General features: G+C 41.0%; 1 protein-coding gene across 8 annotated transcripts in view; it reads left to right on the forward strand.

The window, feature by feature from the left end:
- PLD5 (phospholipase D family member 5) overlaps positions 1 to 20,057 on the forward strand; it is a 352,559-nt gene that overhangs the window by 204,039 nt on the left and 128,463 nt on the right. For 4 of the 8 annotated variants that reach the window (XM_070602574.1, XM_070602577.1, XM_070602576.1 and 1 more), the window contains exon 4: positions 15,529 to 15,640. In XM_070602574.1, the coding sequence (XP_070458675.1) occupies positions 15,529 to 15,640 (112 nt within the window). The remainder of the gene's footprint in view (positions 1 to 15,528; positions 15,641 to 20,057) is intronic. The other 4 variants (XM_070602575.1, XM_070602582.1, XM_070602579.1 and 1 more) reach the window with 1 other exon arrangement.

Here is a 20,057-nt window from a genome sequence, read left to right on the forward strand (position 1 = left end):
CTGTTCTCTTTAGGCCACCAAGTCTTAACATGCCTAAAAAAAGAAGGCACTGGTTGAAAGCCTGTTTGATTTAAATTTTACTGATTGTATCTTTCAAATGGAATAGGAAATTCAAGACTCTACCCAACATTTCAAATTCTGGGTAGCTAATCTTCGGACCTGTGAGCATGCTTTTATTTTTACCAAGACCTTATAAATATTGGGATCTAGTCATTGATTGGTTTATTGCATACAAAAACATGCTAAGAAAAAAAGATTCACACCCTAGTTACTCACGTGTGCTAATTTAAATTTTCTTTAAGATGTTCTAGTATAATAAAAATTGGCTCAAGTTCACAGCTTGTTTTCCATGAATATATATTTTTTAAAGAAAATATTTTTATTTTGGAGTAGAATAGTCAAACGTGACATTTACTTCAAAACCGACAGATCCTGAAAAGTCCTAAATGGAAACCATAAATGGCACATAGATAAACAGGAACTATAATCGAAAAGTGGCCCATCTACTTATTATAATGCATCTGTAAGCAAATTACACCCAGTGGTGGTACAGCCAGTGGCAGGCAGGCCCCAGCTCAGCAGCAAAGGGACACAAATAAACGTGGCACATGACATCTGCATCCTCTAGATGAGATGCAGTGTCTTAAGAGTGAATGATCATCCTTATTAACAGGATGATGAATGCCTGCTTTTTTTTTCATTTGCATAGAAACCGACACATTAATTAAAATGCACTTTTAATCTGTGGCGCCAGAGGGTTGCTGTTTTAATTCCCACCCTGAAAAACTCATCTTGTCTTTCCTACCTCCCACTGGGCGATGTTAATCTCTGTCTTTGTTTCTTTCTGGGATGAAAGAAACTGCCCAGTGACCTTCCTCTGTATCACAGCCGTGTTAAGGGCTGGTGAGATCTGCAGTCCCATGGTAACCACATTTTCAGATTTAATAAAAATACACAGTCGGGCAAAGGGTTTTGTTTCTTTCTGTCCGGATGATGAGTTTAGACCCTGAAATATTGAAGTTCCTAGGACAACTTGATTGCTAATTTATGGGATATGATGATGGGGATTTATGAAATCAAGACTGTTCAGGAAAAGCCAGGAAATGTGACTTGATGAAGGCTTATTAGTAGAGTTACCTAATTCATTGGGTTAAAAAATCCCATTCTCTATGAGTTCACTGTGGGAACCTAATAAAATAGTTAATGAACCGCAATAACTGAATCGTAAAGAGATGTGCTTAGGTGAAATCAATTAGTCATCGGTCTACAGTGAGCCATGCTTGCCAACTGATGATACATCACAATGATTTAATTTTGAAAAATTATGATTTTTAGAATTGAACAGTATTTGCTTGATTTAGTGAGTAGCATGTGGGAAAGCTCAATGATCCAGGTGGTCATTTTGGAAAACTTTACAAGCCAGGATCCTATCTCTCCACAGTAAGTGGCAGACTGACTCTTAGAAAGACTGTAGAAATGAGCCAGGAGAGTAGCTTAGACTTCCTTTTTCTTACTTATTAGATGTGTGACCTTGAGCAAGATGCTGAGTTCTCTCTGTGCCACAATTTCCTCATCAACCAAATCAAGGTGATAATAGAACCTACCTTACAGATTTTTGTACAAATTAGTTAATGTATATATAAAGAGTGTAGAACAGTGTTTGACCGTTTTAGTGCCTATGTAACTGTCTGTTATTACCGTGAACATTGCATTCACATTCATGTATTTGGATACACACTACGGCTCTAGTTTAAGTAAGTTTAATTGTTCTAATGAATAATGAGTTCACATTACAGGCCTTACACTGTGCTAGAAACTGGGATGATCATCTTATAAAATTAAAAGGGAGTATAATTTCTACAAATGTGAGATTCTGGGTAGGTAAGAAGGATTAGGCAAGTTATCTTCACATGTGGAATTCTGACTTTCATTTGACTTATCACAAATCCTTACACACAGAGTCTTGCTCTCACCTGTCTACTCAAGCATCTCTTGGTTAATGCATCCTTTCAGAAGTATCTGCTCTGTTCCTGGTGAAGCAGGAGGCCACTTCAGCCTTGGCAAAGATCTGGAAGGACTAACCCCTCCCTTAACACCCAAAAAGCATCATTTACAAGAATTATACAGGCTTAAGAGTACCTTTTTTATCTCTCCATTTGTCCTGAAATTCTTGATCTATCACTATCAAACTTGCCATATTAGGATTCTCCAGAGAAACAGAACTGTTAGGATAGTTGTAGATGGAGATATAGATATAGATCTGATATATCTATGTCCTCATATTTATATGTGTATGAGGAGACTTATAGGAATTGGTTCATGCCATTATGGAGGCCAATAAGTCTCATGATCTGCTGTCTGCAAGCTGGACACCCAGGAAGCCAGTGCTGTCATTCAGTCCAAGTCTGAAGGCCTGAGGACCAAGGGAGCTGGTGGTGGAAGTCCCGGTTTGAATCCAAAGACTGAGAACCAGGAGCGCTGAGAGCAGGAGAAGATAGACGTCCCAGGTGGAGCAGAGAGCAAATTCAGCCTTCCTCTGTCTTTTTATTCTATTCAGGCCCTCAAAGGGTGGGATGATGTCCACCCACGTTGGTGAGGGTGATCTTCTTTACTTAGTCTGCTGATTTAAATGCTCATCTCTTCTGGAGACACCCTCACAGACACACTCAGAAACCATGACTTACCAGCTCTCTGGGCATTTTAGCCCAGTCAAGTTGATGCATAAAATTAATCATCACATTTGTTATCTGGTAAGATTGTGACATATTTGATCTTAGAACAGTGTCATTTAATAAAAAATAATCAATACCCCCAGTCTATATTTGCTGAGATTAAAAAATATCTATGTATATCTGTTTTTCAATGAATTTGATGTCCATGAACGGAAGATCCCTCTGGACAACTGATCTTGAATCTTGAATACATAAGAAGCAATGTGGTCTTCTCAAACCTATAGCCACTGCTGATTTTTGTTGGTTGATTGGCTCGTTGGTTTTTGCTTCCTTAGTATTTGTTTTTTTAATTAAAGATCCCTATGACCAGGCAGTCTTCAGTGATGTCACTTTGGTGTTGGTGGAATACACTTTGCCGTCAGGCAGCTGCATCCGTGTGTGACTCAGGTCTCCAGGCCCTGTCTCGTAGCCTACTCGTTCCTTCCTGGCAATATTCCCCCTAACTGACCCCGTCACTGTAGGTTAACCAACAAACAAGGGCTTTTGTTTCATCTAACTTATAAACCTTTTCTTTGTCAAGTTGGGTTCACAGCTATCCTTAAGATTTTTCATAAATGATCTTATTAACATTTTCTGTTACAATCACTTTGTGTTTTGACCCATCATGCCACTTGCCCATCCTCATGAAGCCTGCAGTCTGGTGGAGTCAGCTGTGACTCCATGCTCCCCAGCACCTCTCACTCTGAGTCTCCATCATATTACTAATGCTCCATCTTCGGTGGCTCTCTAAGCCCATCCTTCCTTTCTTTCCCATCCCTACTGTCTCAAGGTGGATCTCCAATCCCTTTCCGAGTCTATTAAAAGAGATTCTTCATTTACTATCATGCAAACAATCAGCATCTACTCTGCAACACAAGAGTATTTCTGGAACCCAGAAGAATCCAATTTTTGACAATATCATTCCCTTGTGAGAGTCTGAAATATTTAATTATAATTTCTTTTGTTACTGATTTTTTTTTCTTTTAGTCTAGGAAAAATACAGTCACAGCATCTCCTGCCTTTCATTTTTCCTGAAAGGAGATGAGCATAGTTGGTGAAGACTGGGTTCTTTGAATAATTGAAATTCTTCAAGCTTATTGCAATCTGTAGGTTGGAATGAGGCAGCCAGAGAAAGCAGGATATTCTGATACAACATAGAAAATACACATTTCATCCTTTGTTTTGATGTAGATCTGAGAGCTTGCACACATTTCTACTGTATTATGGCAAACTTCTTACAGCCTATTTTGTATTTTTTCACAGCGATGGGGAAAAATAAAATGTTAAATTAATGAAAACATAACTAGGATACATTCTAATGCTCTGTTAATTGGCTCAGTTTAGAATCAGTTATTTTGTGTGTTTTCAGTTCTCGGACCTTGGTTTTATAGAAATGCCAACTAGCAGCCTTATTCAGGAGGCGTATATGATAGTAGAAAGACCATAGGGTTTGACACCAAATGCATTTGACATGACCAATAGTTTGGTGATTGTGGTCACACTGGGCAAATGTCCTAACTCTTCTGATCCTCAATGTTCCCATCTTTACAGCGGGTATAGTAATGCCTGTCTCATTCGATGGCTTTGTAAATTTGGTTAGATAGTGTTTGTAAAACAACAAATAATGGAGCTTATAAAAGATCACTTGTTTTCATTTTTATTTTTGTTTTTCTAGTGCAGGACATTTACTTTCATATTTAGTGGAGGTTTACTTTCTATGTAATCTTAGAGCAGGACAACTTCCAGCTGTCCATCAAGTTCTCAACTTTTATTAAAAGAGGTTACATAATTCTGCCCAGAATCCCAGTGCAAGTTGTTCTTCAGGGTTTAGGTGAAGAAAGGAGAATGAAAATTGTGCATGTTTTTTTGAGTAGATGCTTACCCTGCTCTCCCAAAATGGCAATTTTCAACTGTGACTGCCAGTCGGAGTCCCCTGGGGGGCTTTTGAAATATACTGGTACCCGGGCCCACCCCAGGCCAGTTAAATTAGAATATTTAGAAGGAGCTCCGGCTTTGATACTTTTCAAAAGATTACTTGGGGATTCCACTGTACAGCAAAGATTGAGAATCACTGCTTTAAACCGGCCCAGTCTAGTAAACATTGTTTGATTTTTACAGATTGCAAGACGCAGCCAGCTTACTCCCTTCCCCACCCAGTTTGTCAACCCAGCTTTATCTGTTTCAGTTTCATCCTGCTTACTCCGGTTGTTCTCTTAGTGATGGTATAAAAGGGTGGCAACTTCTGTTTGCATTTTCCTGGCCTCTCCGGCCTGTGTGGTCTTTATTCTTGTAGCTTTGTTGTCTAGCGTGTGGCCAGGAAGAGAGTGGAGATCAGTTGCTTATGGATTTGAAACAGTAGATTACTGTTCAAACTTCTCATCTGCAGGCTCAGTATTATTTCAGTAAAACCCCTGGTGCAGTGTCAGCGTGAAAATAGCATGAGCTTATGGAAAGAGTGTCCCTTTCTTTCAAAACAGCGTGTTTTCTCTTGCGCAAAATGAACACTCAGCCTATATTTATAAATTAGCATTCTCCCATTTGAAATGTGGCAACAAAATGATTTCGAATGTGCCTTTATTGAACAAATATTTATCAAGGAAGGTACTGTGCTGTTTGTTGGGGACATAAAATCAAATAAGCCTTGGTCCCTACCCCCATGGAGCTCGGAGTATAATGGCGGAGACGGACAGACCAATGACAAGACTTCAGGATGGCAGTGCAGCAACGAAAGGGCCTGTGAGTGGCCAGGCTCCTGAAGGTGGCCTCTGCTCCTGGCTGCTTAGCAGAGCTCCCTGGCTCCTGCGGCTTCTGGTCCTCCCTCAGCCCTGTCTTTGTTGGTAAATCCCTGCTACTTCTCTGTGCTTCCATTTCCCCATCTGTTGAGTAATGCTAATTAGCTTCTTGCTTGCTTTCCAGTATGTTTCCAAGGGAAATCATCATTCTGATATAAACTCATAAGCACTGTGATTAGCAAGAGTTTTACCTTTTTGATTCTTTTTAGGTCCAGTCATATAGACATGAATAAATCATGAACCCAGAGAGGCTCTTCCCGATTATCTGGATTAAATAATGACTTTTCTCTAAAGTTGTTTTATCTTAGTTTTGTTTACCTGTGTGCTTGATTGTCTTCTCTCTGGACCTTTGTCACTGCATTTCCTATTTCCCTCGGGTCAACTTATGTTTTTGATAGTTTCTTTTAAATAGAATGGGTTGGATTTTTTTCTCACTATAATAATAATGACTTTTTACTATAGAAAATTTGCAAACTACAGAGAAATGGAAGAGAAACAAAATATTCCCGTGACTACCAACAAAAGATTGTTTTAATGGTTTGATATTTTCTGCATAATTACTTATATACAGTCATATTTTAAAGAAATTTCTATCTTAATTTTGCACTTAGCATTACACCATAAGCACTTTTCCATGTTATTGGAAACACTGATAAACATTATTTTAAATTGGCTGCCTAATGGACAATACAGTGGATCCACCAGATAAGGTTTATATAGCTATTTCTCTGTTATTGCATGTTGAACTTTTTATTTATTTTCCTTTTTCTGGATAAATTCTGCTGCATTAAACACCCTTGTGCAAAACATTATTTTCTCTTTGCTCATTCACTCAGGATTAATCCTCAGAAGTGGAATTGGAGGGCCGAGGAGTCTGAGCTGCTTTCCTAAGATCATGGGGTTTTCAGGGGGCGTGTAGAGCACCCCCATGGTTACTTTCTGGGGGGCTGGGCTCCTCAGGAGTGACGGCTTGAAGGGACTCTGCCTCCATTCTGTGTGGGGCCCTCTGCCTACTCAGAAGGAGTGATCGTGGCAGAGCTGGAGTGTCTGACCGTCCTGGGTTCCTCCCTTGCCCTGGTCGCATGCCTCTCCTCTGCAGCAGAGGAGTGCTGACGGGCTGTGCCTGCCACACTCTTCCAGTCGCTGCTGAATGCGCTGTCAAGAGGATGGTGTCTGCCTGCCCTTTGCAGCCAGAGTGGATGGTGCAGCAACCCCAAAGCTGCCTTCTACGTCCTACAGGTGTCCAGCCAAGGGCCCTGGTACAAACATGCTGCCCCTGATGTCGATTCCTTGCTATTTCCTGGCCCGTTATTGGCATGAAGAGCTTATTCATCTCTCTTCCTCAGCCTCTGACAGGGATGGCTGTGTTCATACCCACGGGGTGCGTAATTGTGATAACTATCATTAGTCAAGGCCTTGATGATTAACTGCTCAGAATAATTAAATCTCTTAATGGGATGGAAACTGGACTAATGAATGGACAGGCAGCCTACATAGCAGGACTCTCTGCTGGCATCAAGTGGGGAATCCTTGTTGCTCATTAGCAAAAAAAAGCAGATGTTCTCAACTAAGTTGGTGGGCCTGTGGCCCTGTCTGAGTTCCTGAGGCTGTGACTGATTCATGACCTCAGGACATTTGTGGACTGATGAATGGCCAGCATCTTCTGGCTTTGGATGAGGAATTCCATATTGCACAGGCAGTGCCGAGAGCTGCTGGGGACTCTGGCCACCATCCCAGCGCTCTCCCTCAAGCCCAAGCCTTACCATCAAGTTCACCACTATGCTGCCTCATCAATACCTGTGGTCCTTCCATTGTTTGGTTGCCATTGACACTGCTCTGTCTCAGGCCACGTTGTCTCCCACCAACCACATGCCAACCTTTTGATTTTTCTTTCAGCCTCCAGTCTTGCCCTGTATCAATTCTTCGCCAACTTGCAGTCAGAATTTTCTTTGAGAATAAAAATTTGACTATGCCCTTCCCTATGTAAAATCCTTCGGAGGGCCGTATTGTTTTCCAGATGAGCTCCAGGCTCTCCCCATGGTGTACAAGACCCTCCTGTTGCTCTTGCTTATCTTTCCGGCACAGGCCTCCACCTGGACACTCCTTCCTTCCTCCCTTCCCTTGGAGGTTTTCCCTCAGTGCCCTGCTGGGTTTCCCCTAGGGCTGCGCTTCCTTCCCCTTGGCATCTGACACCCTGGGCTGTATTTGCTTATCAATCATTTATCTCCAGCACTTATTAGGGTCCTTGGCACATCGCAGGCATCTGGTCAACGTGTTGAATGAATTTGCTTAAAAGACACTTCTGCCTTTCCTAGAGGTATTTGAGATTACAAGTTGACACTGACAAGTATATGGGTAACTAATATATGTATGTTTATATCCCTGGCAAACTTTGTGTATTTCAATAAACATAGTAAGTAAATAAAATTTCTGTAAGTTTTCTAAACTGAAAAAGAAAAGTTTCAGTCAATATAGTACTGAAAATTTCAGTAAATATGGTAAGTAAATAGGAGATCAGTCTTACAGATAATTGAACTAATTGGTTAAATAAGTAAACTAGTAAATTAGTCATGAAGGGATCCATACATATACGTTATAATTTATCTTGTTATAAATTTTTTTAAAAATCAAGCTTTTTAAACCTTTGCTTTAAAGGGACACTATGGCTTAAAATAAATCCTAGATCTTGTTTTCTCGTGACTGTGTCATCAAACGTTTAATATGTTTAATCAGTTCTGTGTCCTTTTTTACATGCATGTATGTATATATATATGTATACATATATGTACATATTTATGCATAAGTAGGATAATAGCATACCTAAGATATATAATCATAAATATACACATGTGTGCACACACACACACATTCACACACATTTGGTGCTTATGTTTCTTTGTGATGGATTTCTAGAAATGGGAGTCCTGAGTGGAAGGAAGCAATTGGTCACAGTTTCCCCAAATCCCTGACAAGGATAAAGGTTGCCACTTGTGGCTGTTGTCCAGTCTCTCGGTACAGAGAGAGCTCTGGGCTGCTTTGCTTTCTGCTTCCCTGGACTTTACGAAGCATCTCTTCACATCTCTTAGCATCTAGGCTTGTTTCCCTTAGGCATGCCTAACTTGACACTTTGCCCACATTTGATCGGGCTCTTGGCTTTTTCTTATTCATTTTTAATATATTTTTGTACAGTACCGCTATTAACCCTTCGTTTTTCATTTGCATAGCAAATATTCCAAACTTTTGGCTGTTTTTCATGAACCTTTCTGGCATCTTTTGCTGTATAATGTTTTTAACTTTTATCATTCTGTCTATCTTTTATTGCTTCTACGTATCTTGCTTGTGTGTTAGTGTCCTGTGGCCACCGCAACAAATTACCGCAGACTGTGGTTTAAAACAGGGACTCGTTCCCTGGCAGTTCTGGGGGCGGAAGTCTGGAATCAGTTTCCTCGGCAGATACCCAGGTGTCCGCGGAGCGGTGCTCCCTCCACAAGCTCCAGCAGGCAGCCTGTACTAAGGGGGACTCTGCTCTTCACCCCTTCCAGCTTCTGCTGGCTGCGGGCACCCCTGGGCTTGCTGCCGTGTCGCCCTGATTGTCAGGGCCAGGATCTTCAAACCTCTCTGCTCCGTCTCCTCGTTGCTCCTCCTTGCTGCCTGCCCAATCCCCCTCTGTGTCTCTCGTCTGGGTACACTGCACTTACATTTAGGGCTCACTCAGATAGCCCGGGATAATCTCCTCATCACAAGATCTTTAATCACATCTGGAAAGATCCTGTTTCCAGATAAGGTAACATTTACAGGCGCCAGGTTAGCGCCTGACGTCTTTGGGGGCCCTTAGTTAGCCTCCTACAGCTCAGTTAAGGCTTTCCCTCCTTCAAGGCTGTAAGTGTAGTTGCCTAGATTTTCTTTAAAGTGTTGGTGTGTCCTTATTCTGCCTGAGAACATATTTTTCTGTTTGGTATAACATAGGTATAACTGTGCCAGACTAAACCACTCTATCTTTTTCATACTGAATTAAAATAGTGCCTTTGTTATTGATAAAAACCAGGTGTGTATCATTTCTGGATTCTCTATTAAAGTTCCCTTATCTGTTTATCCATTCCTGTGCCTCTACCATATTAATATGATGACTGTGACTTCACAGTATGTTCTTTTATATAATTCTGAAGACATTGACACTTAGAAATTTTCCTCTGACACCAGCTATTGCTTCATTTCATGGTTTTGCTATGAAGTACTTACTTTTTCATAGCTTCCTAGAGAATACAAAACTTCACTTTTCTTTTCTCCTTTGATGTAAGGATAATCTAAGAGTGGGTTTTTAAATTTTCAAGTAGGTAAGATTTGTTTTATGGGTTACATGTTAATGGTCTGTTTCTCATTTTGTTAGATTATGAGCAGAAGATGAAGCCTGTAGAATATCTCTTTTTAACTTTTGTTTAGGTTTTCTTAGTATTATTTACAGAACAGATTTTGGTAAATATTACATGGACAAACAAAAATTGTTTTGTGGGTGCTGGCCCTTTGGCCAAGTGGCTAAGTTTGTGCGCTCTGCTTCAGCGGCCCAGGGTTTCTCCAGTTTGGATCCTGGGCACGGACATGGCACCACTCATCAGACCATGCCGAGGCAGCGTGCCACAACCAGAGGCACTCACAACTGGAATATACAACTATGTACTGGAGGGCTTTGGGGAGAAAAAGAAGAAAAAAAAAAGAAAATTGGCAACAGATGTTAGCTCAGGTGCTAATCTTTAAAAAAAATTGTTTTGGGGGGTTTGATGTATAGAATGAGAAATATATATAAATGTATATATATAATCAAGTTTATTGATAGTATTATTTAATTTTCATATATCCTCATTTATTTCCTATAAGATCTGCCCAGTTTTGAGAAACATATTTTGAAGTATTTTATTGTGGTAGTTTTCATTGCATTTTTATTAAACTTTTGCTTTATATATTTACCTGCTGTGCCGTTTGGTGCATACCATTTTATAACTGTCCTAGCTCCGTAAACCATGCAATATGTAATAATGACGTACTTTTTCCTGGCTAGCACTTTAAGCCCGCCCTAACTCTTGTTCTAATTTTTACTGAGATTCTTTATCCTTTTGGCTGTAGATCAGTGTTTCTCAACCTTCTTTTCGTTATGACCTTATTAAGCCTTTTTAGACATTTTTTCCTAATTCTGCCCCCTTAAGTGAGATTTTAATACCACAGATATATTGCATATTTACTGTAGGTAGATCTGTGTTTTATTCATAAAAATAGTAACTTTCACACACACACACACACACACACAAAGCACTTCTCAGCCCCTTGGGGGCAATAGTGCCCCACTGAGAGTGCACGTTATAGCTTCTCAGAAGACTTTCGCCTGTAAGGTGTCTCATCTTTTCAAAAATCCTTGTTTAGCAAAGACATCAAACACATGTCCACAGCATCTGCTCATCACGTTTCTTCTCCCTTCGTCCTCCTTGATGGTGTTGTGTTATTTACTGTTTGGTTAGAGTCTTTCTTTGAAAGTGTTCCTCATATGGGTTGTGTAGGTAATGTAATATCGAAATTTGTATATACCTGCAAAGCTTTCCTTCTCTCTCCCTGGCAGGTAAACCCCTTGACTGAGTCAAGCATTGCTGGGCTTCAGTCTTTTTCTTCCAGAGTCTGAAGCCCCCATGTACTAGCTTAGTGTTGCAGTTTAGCTCCATGCCGGTCTGATCCATTTTCCTCAATGGGTCAATTTTTTTGTTGTGTTTTTGGCCAGAAGTTTGTGAGAATTTCTCTTTCTCCTTGATGTTGCGTAATTTTACAGAGCGTGCCTGCGTGTGTCTTTCCGCATTACATTTGCCTCCATCTTGTTTTCAACTTATAGATTTAGATCTTTCCTCAAGTTGGACAATTTTCCTTCTGTTATTTGCAACCTTTTTCTTTTTCCCTCTTTTTCTCTTCCAATACACCTATTAGCCACATGTTGTATCTCCTCCGTTCATCCATCACTCTTTTCTTTACGTCTTATGTTTTCGTGTGTGTCTGTGTATGCGTGCGTGCATGCACTTTGAGATATTTCTTCCATTTGGTTTTCAGGCCACTAATATGAGCCTCAATAGTAGCTATATTTTTCTTTAATTACTCTTCCAGTTTAGTTCTGAAATCACAGTCCCGGCCCTGCCTGACTATTCTTGAGTACTCATGCTGTGTTTCAGCTCCACTTTCTGTCTTCTTGAGTAGCCTGTATCATGAGGTGCCCATTGTGTTCAAGCATCTTCTCTCTTGTTGGGTCCCCCTAAATATGTTACTGTTTGACTTCATCAGATTGTTAGTAACTTCTTCCTTTCAGGCGAAGGAAGGGCAGTACTAGATAGTTAATAGTCCCCCACCAGGGCAAGCAGAGAGCCCCTCTTCCCTCAGTACTCCACCTCCCAGCCCACGTGGGGGGAGGCTGCCTTGGCTCCTGCCCAGCCTCTTGGAGGACGGGGAGCACTGGGGTACTCGTGTGGGCTGACCGTGGCTCTGCAGGCACCGGGACTCCTCAGAACCCAACTTTGCTGGTAATAAAGCGCCTTCCAGCTCCAGAACTGCTTACTTAGCTCAGGAGAGTTGAATGTACCAGATCTGGGATTGGAAGGAGAGAGTCAAGGGTAACTTCCTTCCCAAAATACCCCTTCCTTTCCCAACGTTAACATAACAAAATGGTCTTGTAGAGAAAACAGTGGAACCATCAGCACATTACTTGATTTTCTTGGGCGATGAGTAGACTATTGATCTCAAAGGTATCTTCCAGCCCTGACCTTCTCAATCTCGGTATCCTGACGGTTCCACATCAGACCTCAGATGAAGGGGTAAAATTCGGTGATTTTCCAGCTGTGTTCTGTGTACCCCTGGGGATTCTGTAGAGCAGGGCAGAGAGGGATTGAAAGAAATGTTTAGGTTAAGTTTTCATTTGAGCAAAGAGTTTAACTGCTAAAACAAGCTTGAAAACCATGGCCATATTCTACGTGATCCCCGAATTAATCTCATAGAGCATGACTTTCTTCTGATTCTCTTTGGTAATTTTGCTTTTTCCCTTCAAGTTATGTTTCTGCATTTCATCCTGTCCACTGGTTGTTTCAGGTCAACAGAAACAGGTGGTATTTTTCACCCCTGCTGTCTTGGGATTGAAAGGGCCTCTGCGTTAAGCAGCTCTTCAAAGTCACGAAGGGGCTGCGCTGGATCTCTGTCCTTGGGGTGCAGCTCCCTCCCCAGGACCTCACTGTTTATCGAAAGGTCTTGCAGACATCAGAAAAAATTGGCTTAATGCAGGTCAACATTCCTGAGCCACACACTGTCTTCACGATGATTTAGTGAAGTTGGAAGTGTTGGCTAATGTTTCTCACCAGAAAGGGCAAGCTTTAAATTTCTGATTTTTAAAAGCTGAGGGACTTTTATTATTCCTTTATGAAAACATGATGAGTCAATTTAGCTCACCCAGCAGCAGGCCGTACTGCAGGTTTCTGCTCAGAGCAGGTGTTTCATACCTTTGGAAGTTATTACACTTTGAGAATCTTGGTGAAAATGTGTGGACAGGGAGTTAAGACACTGAAAATGGGGAGGTTGAATAGAAGTTCCACCTCAAGCCCAAGTTCATTACAGTGAGCACTATAATTAAACAATGTAAGAATCCTTGGTGTAAGTAATCAGCACAGACTAAAAGTAAAATACGCTTTATTGAATGACAGTCTGCCAGTCTCTGTAGATTCTGGAGTTTCTATTTTCATTCTTGTTTGAGAATTCTGGTCTTCATTTTAAGTCTCATAAAAATAACATGGTGGGAATCAATTTAAGCCACAGAGACAGAGATACAGATAGGTTAGAAGATCTCTTATCTTTCATTTGTGCTTAAATATGTTAACTAAAAGGACAAAATAAAAAGGCGTTTGTTTAAAAATACTGGCCCACTAACTATGGGGTCTTGTAAAACACACAAAGCACATAAGCCCTTTCTCTGTGTGAGGGGGACCTACGAACAATTTAGGTGACTATGTGACGACCGTGAGTCTGAAGTCTGGGCCATGCAGACATCAGCAAGCCTTCAAGCGTGTGTGACAAGAGTGTGGTGCACACCTCAGAGGAGAGCCAGAGCTGACGAAGAAGGTCGTGTTGGTGATGACTCTGTCTGCAGGAGACCCACAGAGCCGTGCCTTGCGCATCTTCCCTCACATGGGCACCTGAGCCTCTCACTGCCCAAGCCCTGGCCTCTCCAGAGTCAAAGTGAAATGGACATAGACCCTGAAATTGGCAGACCAGCAGCTGGGTCTTTTTCCTGTCCTCTCTGTCTGTTCATGTCTCTTTCTCTCTTTCTCCCTCTCCCCTCCCACCTCTCTTTTGAAGAAGCAATTTACAGCTGCCCAGTGCACTCAGTCAGCATACCTCATGGGAATATCTGGTTTGTGGGGAGGCTTCCTCCAGGCTTTGGGTGCAGAGTAATTTGGTCACTTTTACTGAGTTCTACTTTGGGCAACCTTTATGACCACACTTAGTTAAATGGAAAGGAAGCAGCCATGCATGACATCCTCCAACCCCCAGGGATTATGGAACTTGGGCTGGACCGGGCCACCTCCAGGCTGGAGCATGGCTGGATTACGTCAGACACCTCCATGCTGTCGCGGTCGCCCTGGCGCAGGCAGACAACTCTCTCCTTAGCCCTCCAAAGTTTTAGGGCCTTGGCCCGTGGCCCCTCTCTCTTCTAAGGCTGAACTGCAGGCCTCACTGCTTCACATCCACATCTCCTCCATCGTGTCTTCCCAGTCTCCAAATCCTTTCCACGTAATCGTTGTCAGCAGTCCATTCTTACAAAGTAAGGGAAGACTTTGCCACTTGGGGACCCTTAAGACCAAAGCCTTGTTGCCTGTCTGGATCCTGAAAGCATTTGAATTTGTGGCTGAATAGCAAAACTCTGAAAAATCAGAAGACCCAGTCCCTTTTATGTTTAGGAGAGGGAGTCCATGAAAACACATGAGGGAAAATAAACAGGGTAATGTTACAATCCACTCGCCTGTATCCACTGTACTGACTATGGACCTGTCACTCTTCAGAGTCTCTCTGAGATTAAACCTTAACTATAAAAAGTGTGGGCTTAGGGGCTGTCCCCGTGACTGAGTGGTTAAAGTTCCATGCTCCACTTCATTGGCCAGGGTGCACGGGCCTGGATCCCAGGCATGGACCTACATACTACTCTTCAAGCCATGCTATGGTGGCATCCCACATACAAAGTAGAGGAAGATGGCACAGATGTTTGCTCAGGGCCAATCTTCCTCAGCAAAAAAAGGTAATAATAATAAAATTGTGTGCTTGTGAAAATCCTGTAAGGAAAACCTTTATTTTTGATTTTCTTTATATTTGAGTTATTTTTAGGCTATGCTAATAATTGTAGCTTGCTGGGCAGAACATTAGTTGAATTTGGTAAAACAGGTTTTCAACAAGAAGGTGAATTTAAGCAAATCACTGATAAATAGGCAAGATTCTTCACATAATAGCTTACAATTAAAAGATACTTAATACTAACTCCTTTAATCCATACAAAAATCTTTTAAAGTAAATACTAATATTACCTACATTTTGCTGAGGAACAAAATGGAGATTGGTGAGATTAAGAAGCACAGATTGTAAATTGGAAAAACAGCTGAAATCCAGGGCTCTCTGGGCCCAAATTCAACGGTTTAATATTCTGTGCCACCTCTTCATGTGTAGATAGCTTGAGTTCGGGAAGAAGTAAAAGAAGGAAAGATTTGCATTGTAGCGTTGAAATTAGTTTTGCAATAATTGTTGAACTGCACAGTCCTCAAGAAAACATAATGTAATCTGCACTCGTGTTCCTTCTCTTTGTATCTAAACTGTTTTGAAAAAATCTCCCATGAATGCCAATTGCTGAAGTGCCTGCCTGTTAAAATTTGAATGAAGAGTTTTAATTTTTAATAAGTTTATTTATACCTATTTAAAATGGCATACTTTCAGATTTTCTGACTTTCTTTGTCTCTGAATATTTTTTCTAGGGTCAACGTCTTTTTGAAAAGTTGCTCCAACTGACATCGCAGGATATTGAAATCAAGCTAGTCAGTGATGTAACAGCTGATTCAAAGGTATTAGAAGCCTTGAAATTAAAGGGTAAGGCCACGGTTGATACGCTACTCTACCGCTGGGTATCCTGATAGGGTGCTTTTAATTGCATGTAACATAATATCTAATTTCTGTATAATCAACACATTTCACTGAATACACTTCCTACTTCTCCTTTGGAAAATAGGCTCATTAAAGCCTTTAAATGAGAGAACGATAAATCAATACTACTGAAATTTTTTTAATTGTGTTGTTGCATATTAGTTTATGCAACATAGTCTACTGGCCACTCGATGATTCACTAGAAACACGAATCCTTCCCTCCCGGACACTTCGGGGGTATGATCAGAGAAAAGAGCCACTTCTCATCAGAACCAACACTGGATTTCTGGTTTTCTCTGGCCCATCAAATGGAAATCCTTATGCTACATATTCTTTAAAATAACATAGTCAGATGTAGGGAAACTATGAAACACTGCCTGATTCATGACTTTTAAGCTAATTCCACAGGAGAATATCATTGATATGGCCACTTTGCAATTTGTCTCACAATCCCGTGAAAACTGAGAATAATTCTAAAATAGTTTTTTCATTTTGCTGTAATCTTCACTAACTGAACTCAAATAGTTTTTACTGACTTATATAAATTTTTCCCCTGAATTTACTATCTGAACTGTAGCCTCTGCAAGGCACTGGCACTTGTGCGCCAGTAGGAACATTCGAGCTGCCAGATGTCCCTGGAGAGGATAAGGCGTTGGCTGCAGATTCATTTGATGTGTGTGCTGTTTAAACATACTGGGCATTTTTGTTTCTCATCTTCCCCACATTATTAAGTGAAAACGCCTTCTGAAAAATGGAAGAGATTATGAAGCAAAGAAGTGAGCCCAGGTGGCCTTTCCTTCAGCAAAAGAAAAGTTGGAAGCTTGCTAAAGCCAAGACATAAGGCTAGCCAGGTGCATGTACCTGTCCCTCCCAAGGTGCATGTTATTTTTTCTGTGCTTAGGAAGATAAAGAAAACTTATGAGATTGGTGGATCTGAAAAGCTTCACTGTGCTACTTGAGTGCAGCATAATATTTTTTTTTAAAAACTAGAAAATGCCTAGATAGTGGATTGACAGATGCAATCTATGTGAGTTAGAAATGTATTACTACTTTTTCTGTTTAGAAAATAGGAAACTGGGTTCCCACTTTCTGAGAATTCATTATCGGACACATTTTTAGGAATGGGTTACTTTCCGCTCACTCTGGGTGCCTGTATTTGCAGATAATCTTTCTCATTGAGTCTACTTGCATGTCCTTTGGGTCTGATTATCCTGGAAGGATAGAAAGCAGATCAGTTAGGAAGAGAGGGATGTCACCTACAACTTCTGTTACTTCTTGACTGTCCATGCACAAGTCTGTTTCTTGCCATGGCCCATGCTAACTCTCGTCGACTCAACCAGAAGTGAAAACTAGGTGGTACTGGGTGGGCGGGGGCGGGGGGGGGGGGGTGGTCGCTGGGTAACAGCTGCTGAATATTTGGCTACTCTAGACAGGGAGTAGCTATTAATAAATTTAGAGAGAAAGTCCTTGTTTACATTTGCATGGTGATCGATGAATTAGAGTTTCATTATAGTCATTCCTTCTCACAAGAAAGGAAGTGTTTGAATTTCACAAGCATATGTATATGTTACTACAACTTAGGCTCTGTTAGTGTATAATAAGAGTTCTTATCGAAATAAGAAAACAAATGATTTCCCTTTACAATAGGAGAGTGATAAACAAAACCTTAATTTCTCATAGCTATCTCCTGTGTATCTATCTGGCATTTATTCATGCACATATTATAGACAGTACAACATATGTACATCTTTAAAATACAGTTGTTGTATTTCTCTACTCTCATCCTTTGACAGAGACATATTAAATACCAACAGTGCATTTTAGAAATATTTTTTGAAACCATTTTAAATCTGTGTTTGAATATCTTGCTTTAGGATTATCTTTTAAATTTTTTAGGGAGAGATTCTGGTCTTTTGGTAAAATACCAGCAAGGTTTCTCTAGAAATAGTCCATAAAAGATAAGTGTGAGACTAGCCATGAGTAAATTCGGCTGTGAGGACGTCGCTGACTATAGAAGCTAATCAAACATGCTGGGGAAAAAGATTCAGGGTGAGGCTTCTCAGGAAATGGTAAAGATTTAGTTCAGGTGTAGGCCCAGGGAGGGCAAGGCAGGCTGGCGAGGTGAGGCTGCCCAAGGCCACGGAGTCCTTCGTGGCTGAGGTGAGACCCCACGTCCTTCACTGTTCTGCTGCCGCTCCCAGCCTGACTCCCAAGTCAGAAAGATACCCCCTCAAGCGTTTCACGCTGTGGCTTGGAGGTGGGGTGCTCTAGAAACCCAACTCTCGTGAAGTCCGTGAACCCAGGCAGAGGTTTCATTTTAGACAAGGCTCCCCGTAAATTCAACAGGAGTTTTCCCAATCAGCTTTCCTAATTTCACTTGCTAACCACCCCCACTTGGATCTCCGGCCAGCATCTCAAATGCACGTGTTACCTTTGCTCCGCCTTCCTCTCCTCCCCTCCACGAGGAGTCCCCAGCAGCAACACCCCCTCCGCCTGGATTTCCGTCTGCCCAGTCACTCATGTTAGAAACTAAGCTCCACACCCTTTCTGCACAGCTGTGGTCAGAGAGTAGACTCTGTATGATTTCAAACATTTGAAATTTGTAGAAAATTTCTTCATAAATTTTTATTTATAGAAATAAATTTGCTTTATGCATCTTGAGGTCTTTTAGTGCCTGCACAGCTTTTGTTTTTGCATTTCATCACCTCTTTTAGTTGTCTTGCTCAAAGTTAGTCTAGAAGCCACTTCATCATAGCTGAAAGTGGAGTGTATGTGACATGGCTTCTCCTGGGCTAATGTGCGATCCCAGCTGGTGGTCTTAAAGGCAAGGTAAATAAGATGTGGCATTGTCAGTGAATCCTGTTTCTTTCTCCATATCCGCTTCAGGTGAGGTATGCCACCTGCTGCCAAGATTTAGCGTGCCAGGAGTAATGGTGACATTTCTCCCAAGTCCTCTGTTCCCTGCTCACATCTCCCAGCAAATGCCTTTGATGTCCCACTTCTCCCCAAACCTGATACTGGTAATAGCACAGTGATGTTATTGAAATTTTATACTACTAAGAAAATTTTCATTTCTGGCTACATCTTTTAGTCATAAGCAAGATATTATTTCTCAATAATACTACTGTATTTTTAAGACTTTATTTTTTAGAGCAGTTTTAGGTTTACAACAAAATTGAGAGGAATCTACAGAGATTTCCCATAAACCTCCTGCCCCCACCCATTTATGTGCCTCCCCCATTATCAACATCACTCACCTAAAAGGTACATTTTTTACAAGGATGAACCTACATGGACATATCATAATCACCCAAAAGACATCGTTTCCCCTAAAGTTCACTCTTGGCGTTGTACATTCCATGAATTTGGACAAGTGCATGGTGACATACCTCCATCATTATACAGAGTATTTTCTCTGCCCTAAGAAAACTTCTGTGTTCTGCCTATTCATCTCCCCCAACTACTGTATTTTTAATCCTTGCATTGTATAATTATTGTTGCAGTGAAATGGTTAAGAAGACTTGTCTTTCAAAACCATTGCAATTCAGTGTACTTTCTATAATATAACTAAGATTTGCCCCAGTAGCCTACCAAAAATTAAGAGTAAAATAATGTAAAGTCAGAAAATATAAATTCCTACTGGGAAAAAACAGGCTTTTACTTATTTGTTGTCAGATGATAACTCTTTAATAGAATGACTAGTGAAATAAAAGTGATAAAGGATTAGAATCAGTGACCTAGAAATGAAGTCCACACTTCTTTCAAAAAAAAAAAGCTTTTGAAACCATCCAGGATCTGAATCTCTTTCTTTAGTCTCAGTCTTACTACTTTCTGTTGTTGACTTTCGAAGTATCTGAAAGCTAGCTGTGATTTCCCAAACACAGTGTGTTTTTTAGAGCTTTTTTTCCTAAAACATTCCTTTCCCTGTGCCTGAAATACCACCCCACCCCCTTGTCAATTTACAAGCTCCTTTTCATTCTTCAAGTCCATTATAATAAGCCTTACCCATACTATTTTCCTCTAGACTTCCTCTCTCTTCCCCCATCGGTCTCACCATCTTCTTTTCCCCCATTGTTCATTTATTATTTATTGACCAACCATCCCTTGAATGCCTGACCTGTGCCAGTAAGCTGGGCTTTAAAATAGAAAATTGGCTAAGACCTGAGCCCTCCCCTCACTTCAGAGTTCCCGGTTTGCTAGAGAAGGCTGCTATAAGTGAAATAAACTGATCAAGGAATTCTGAAAACATCTAGAATCCAATTTTTCCGAATCACTCTTTGCGTCTGAGTCATTGATGCCCATGTTTTCCACTTGACGTCATCTGTGCACAGCACAAGTGTTGATGGTGCTCTGTAACTTTAAG

Source organism: Equus przewalskii, chromosome 31, assembly GCF_037783145.1.
Source record: "Equus przewalskii isolate Varuska chromosome 31, EquPr2, whole genome shotgun sequence".
Taxonomy (NCBI): domain Eukaryota; kingdom Metazoa; phylum Chordata; class Mammalia; order Perissodactyla; family Equidae; genus Equus; species Equus przewalskii.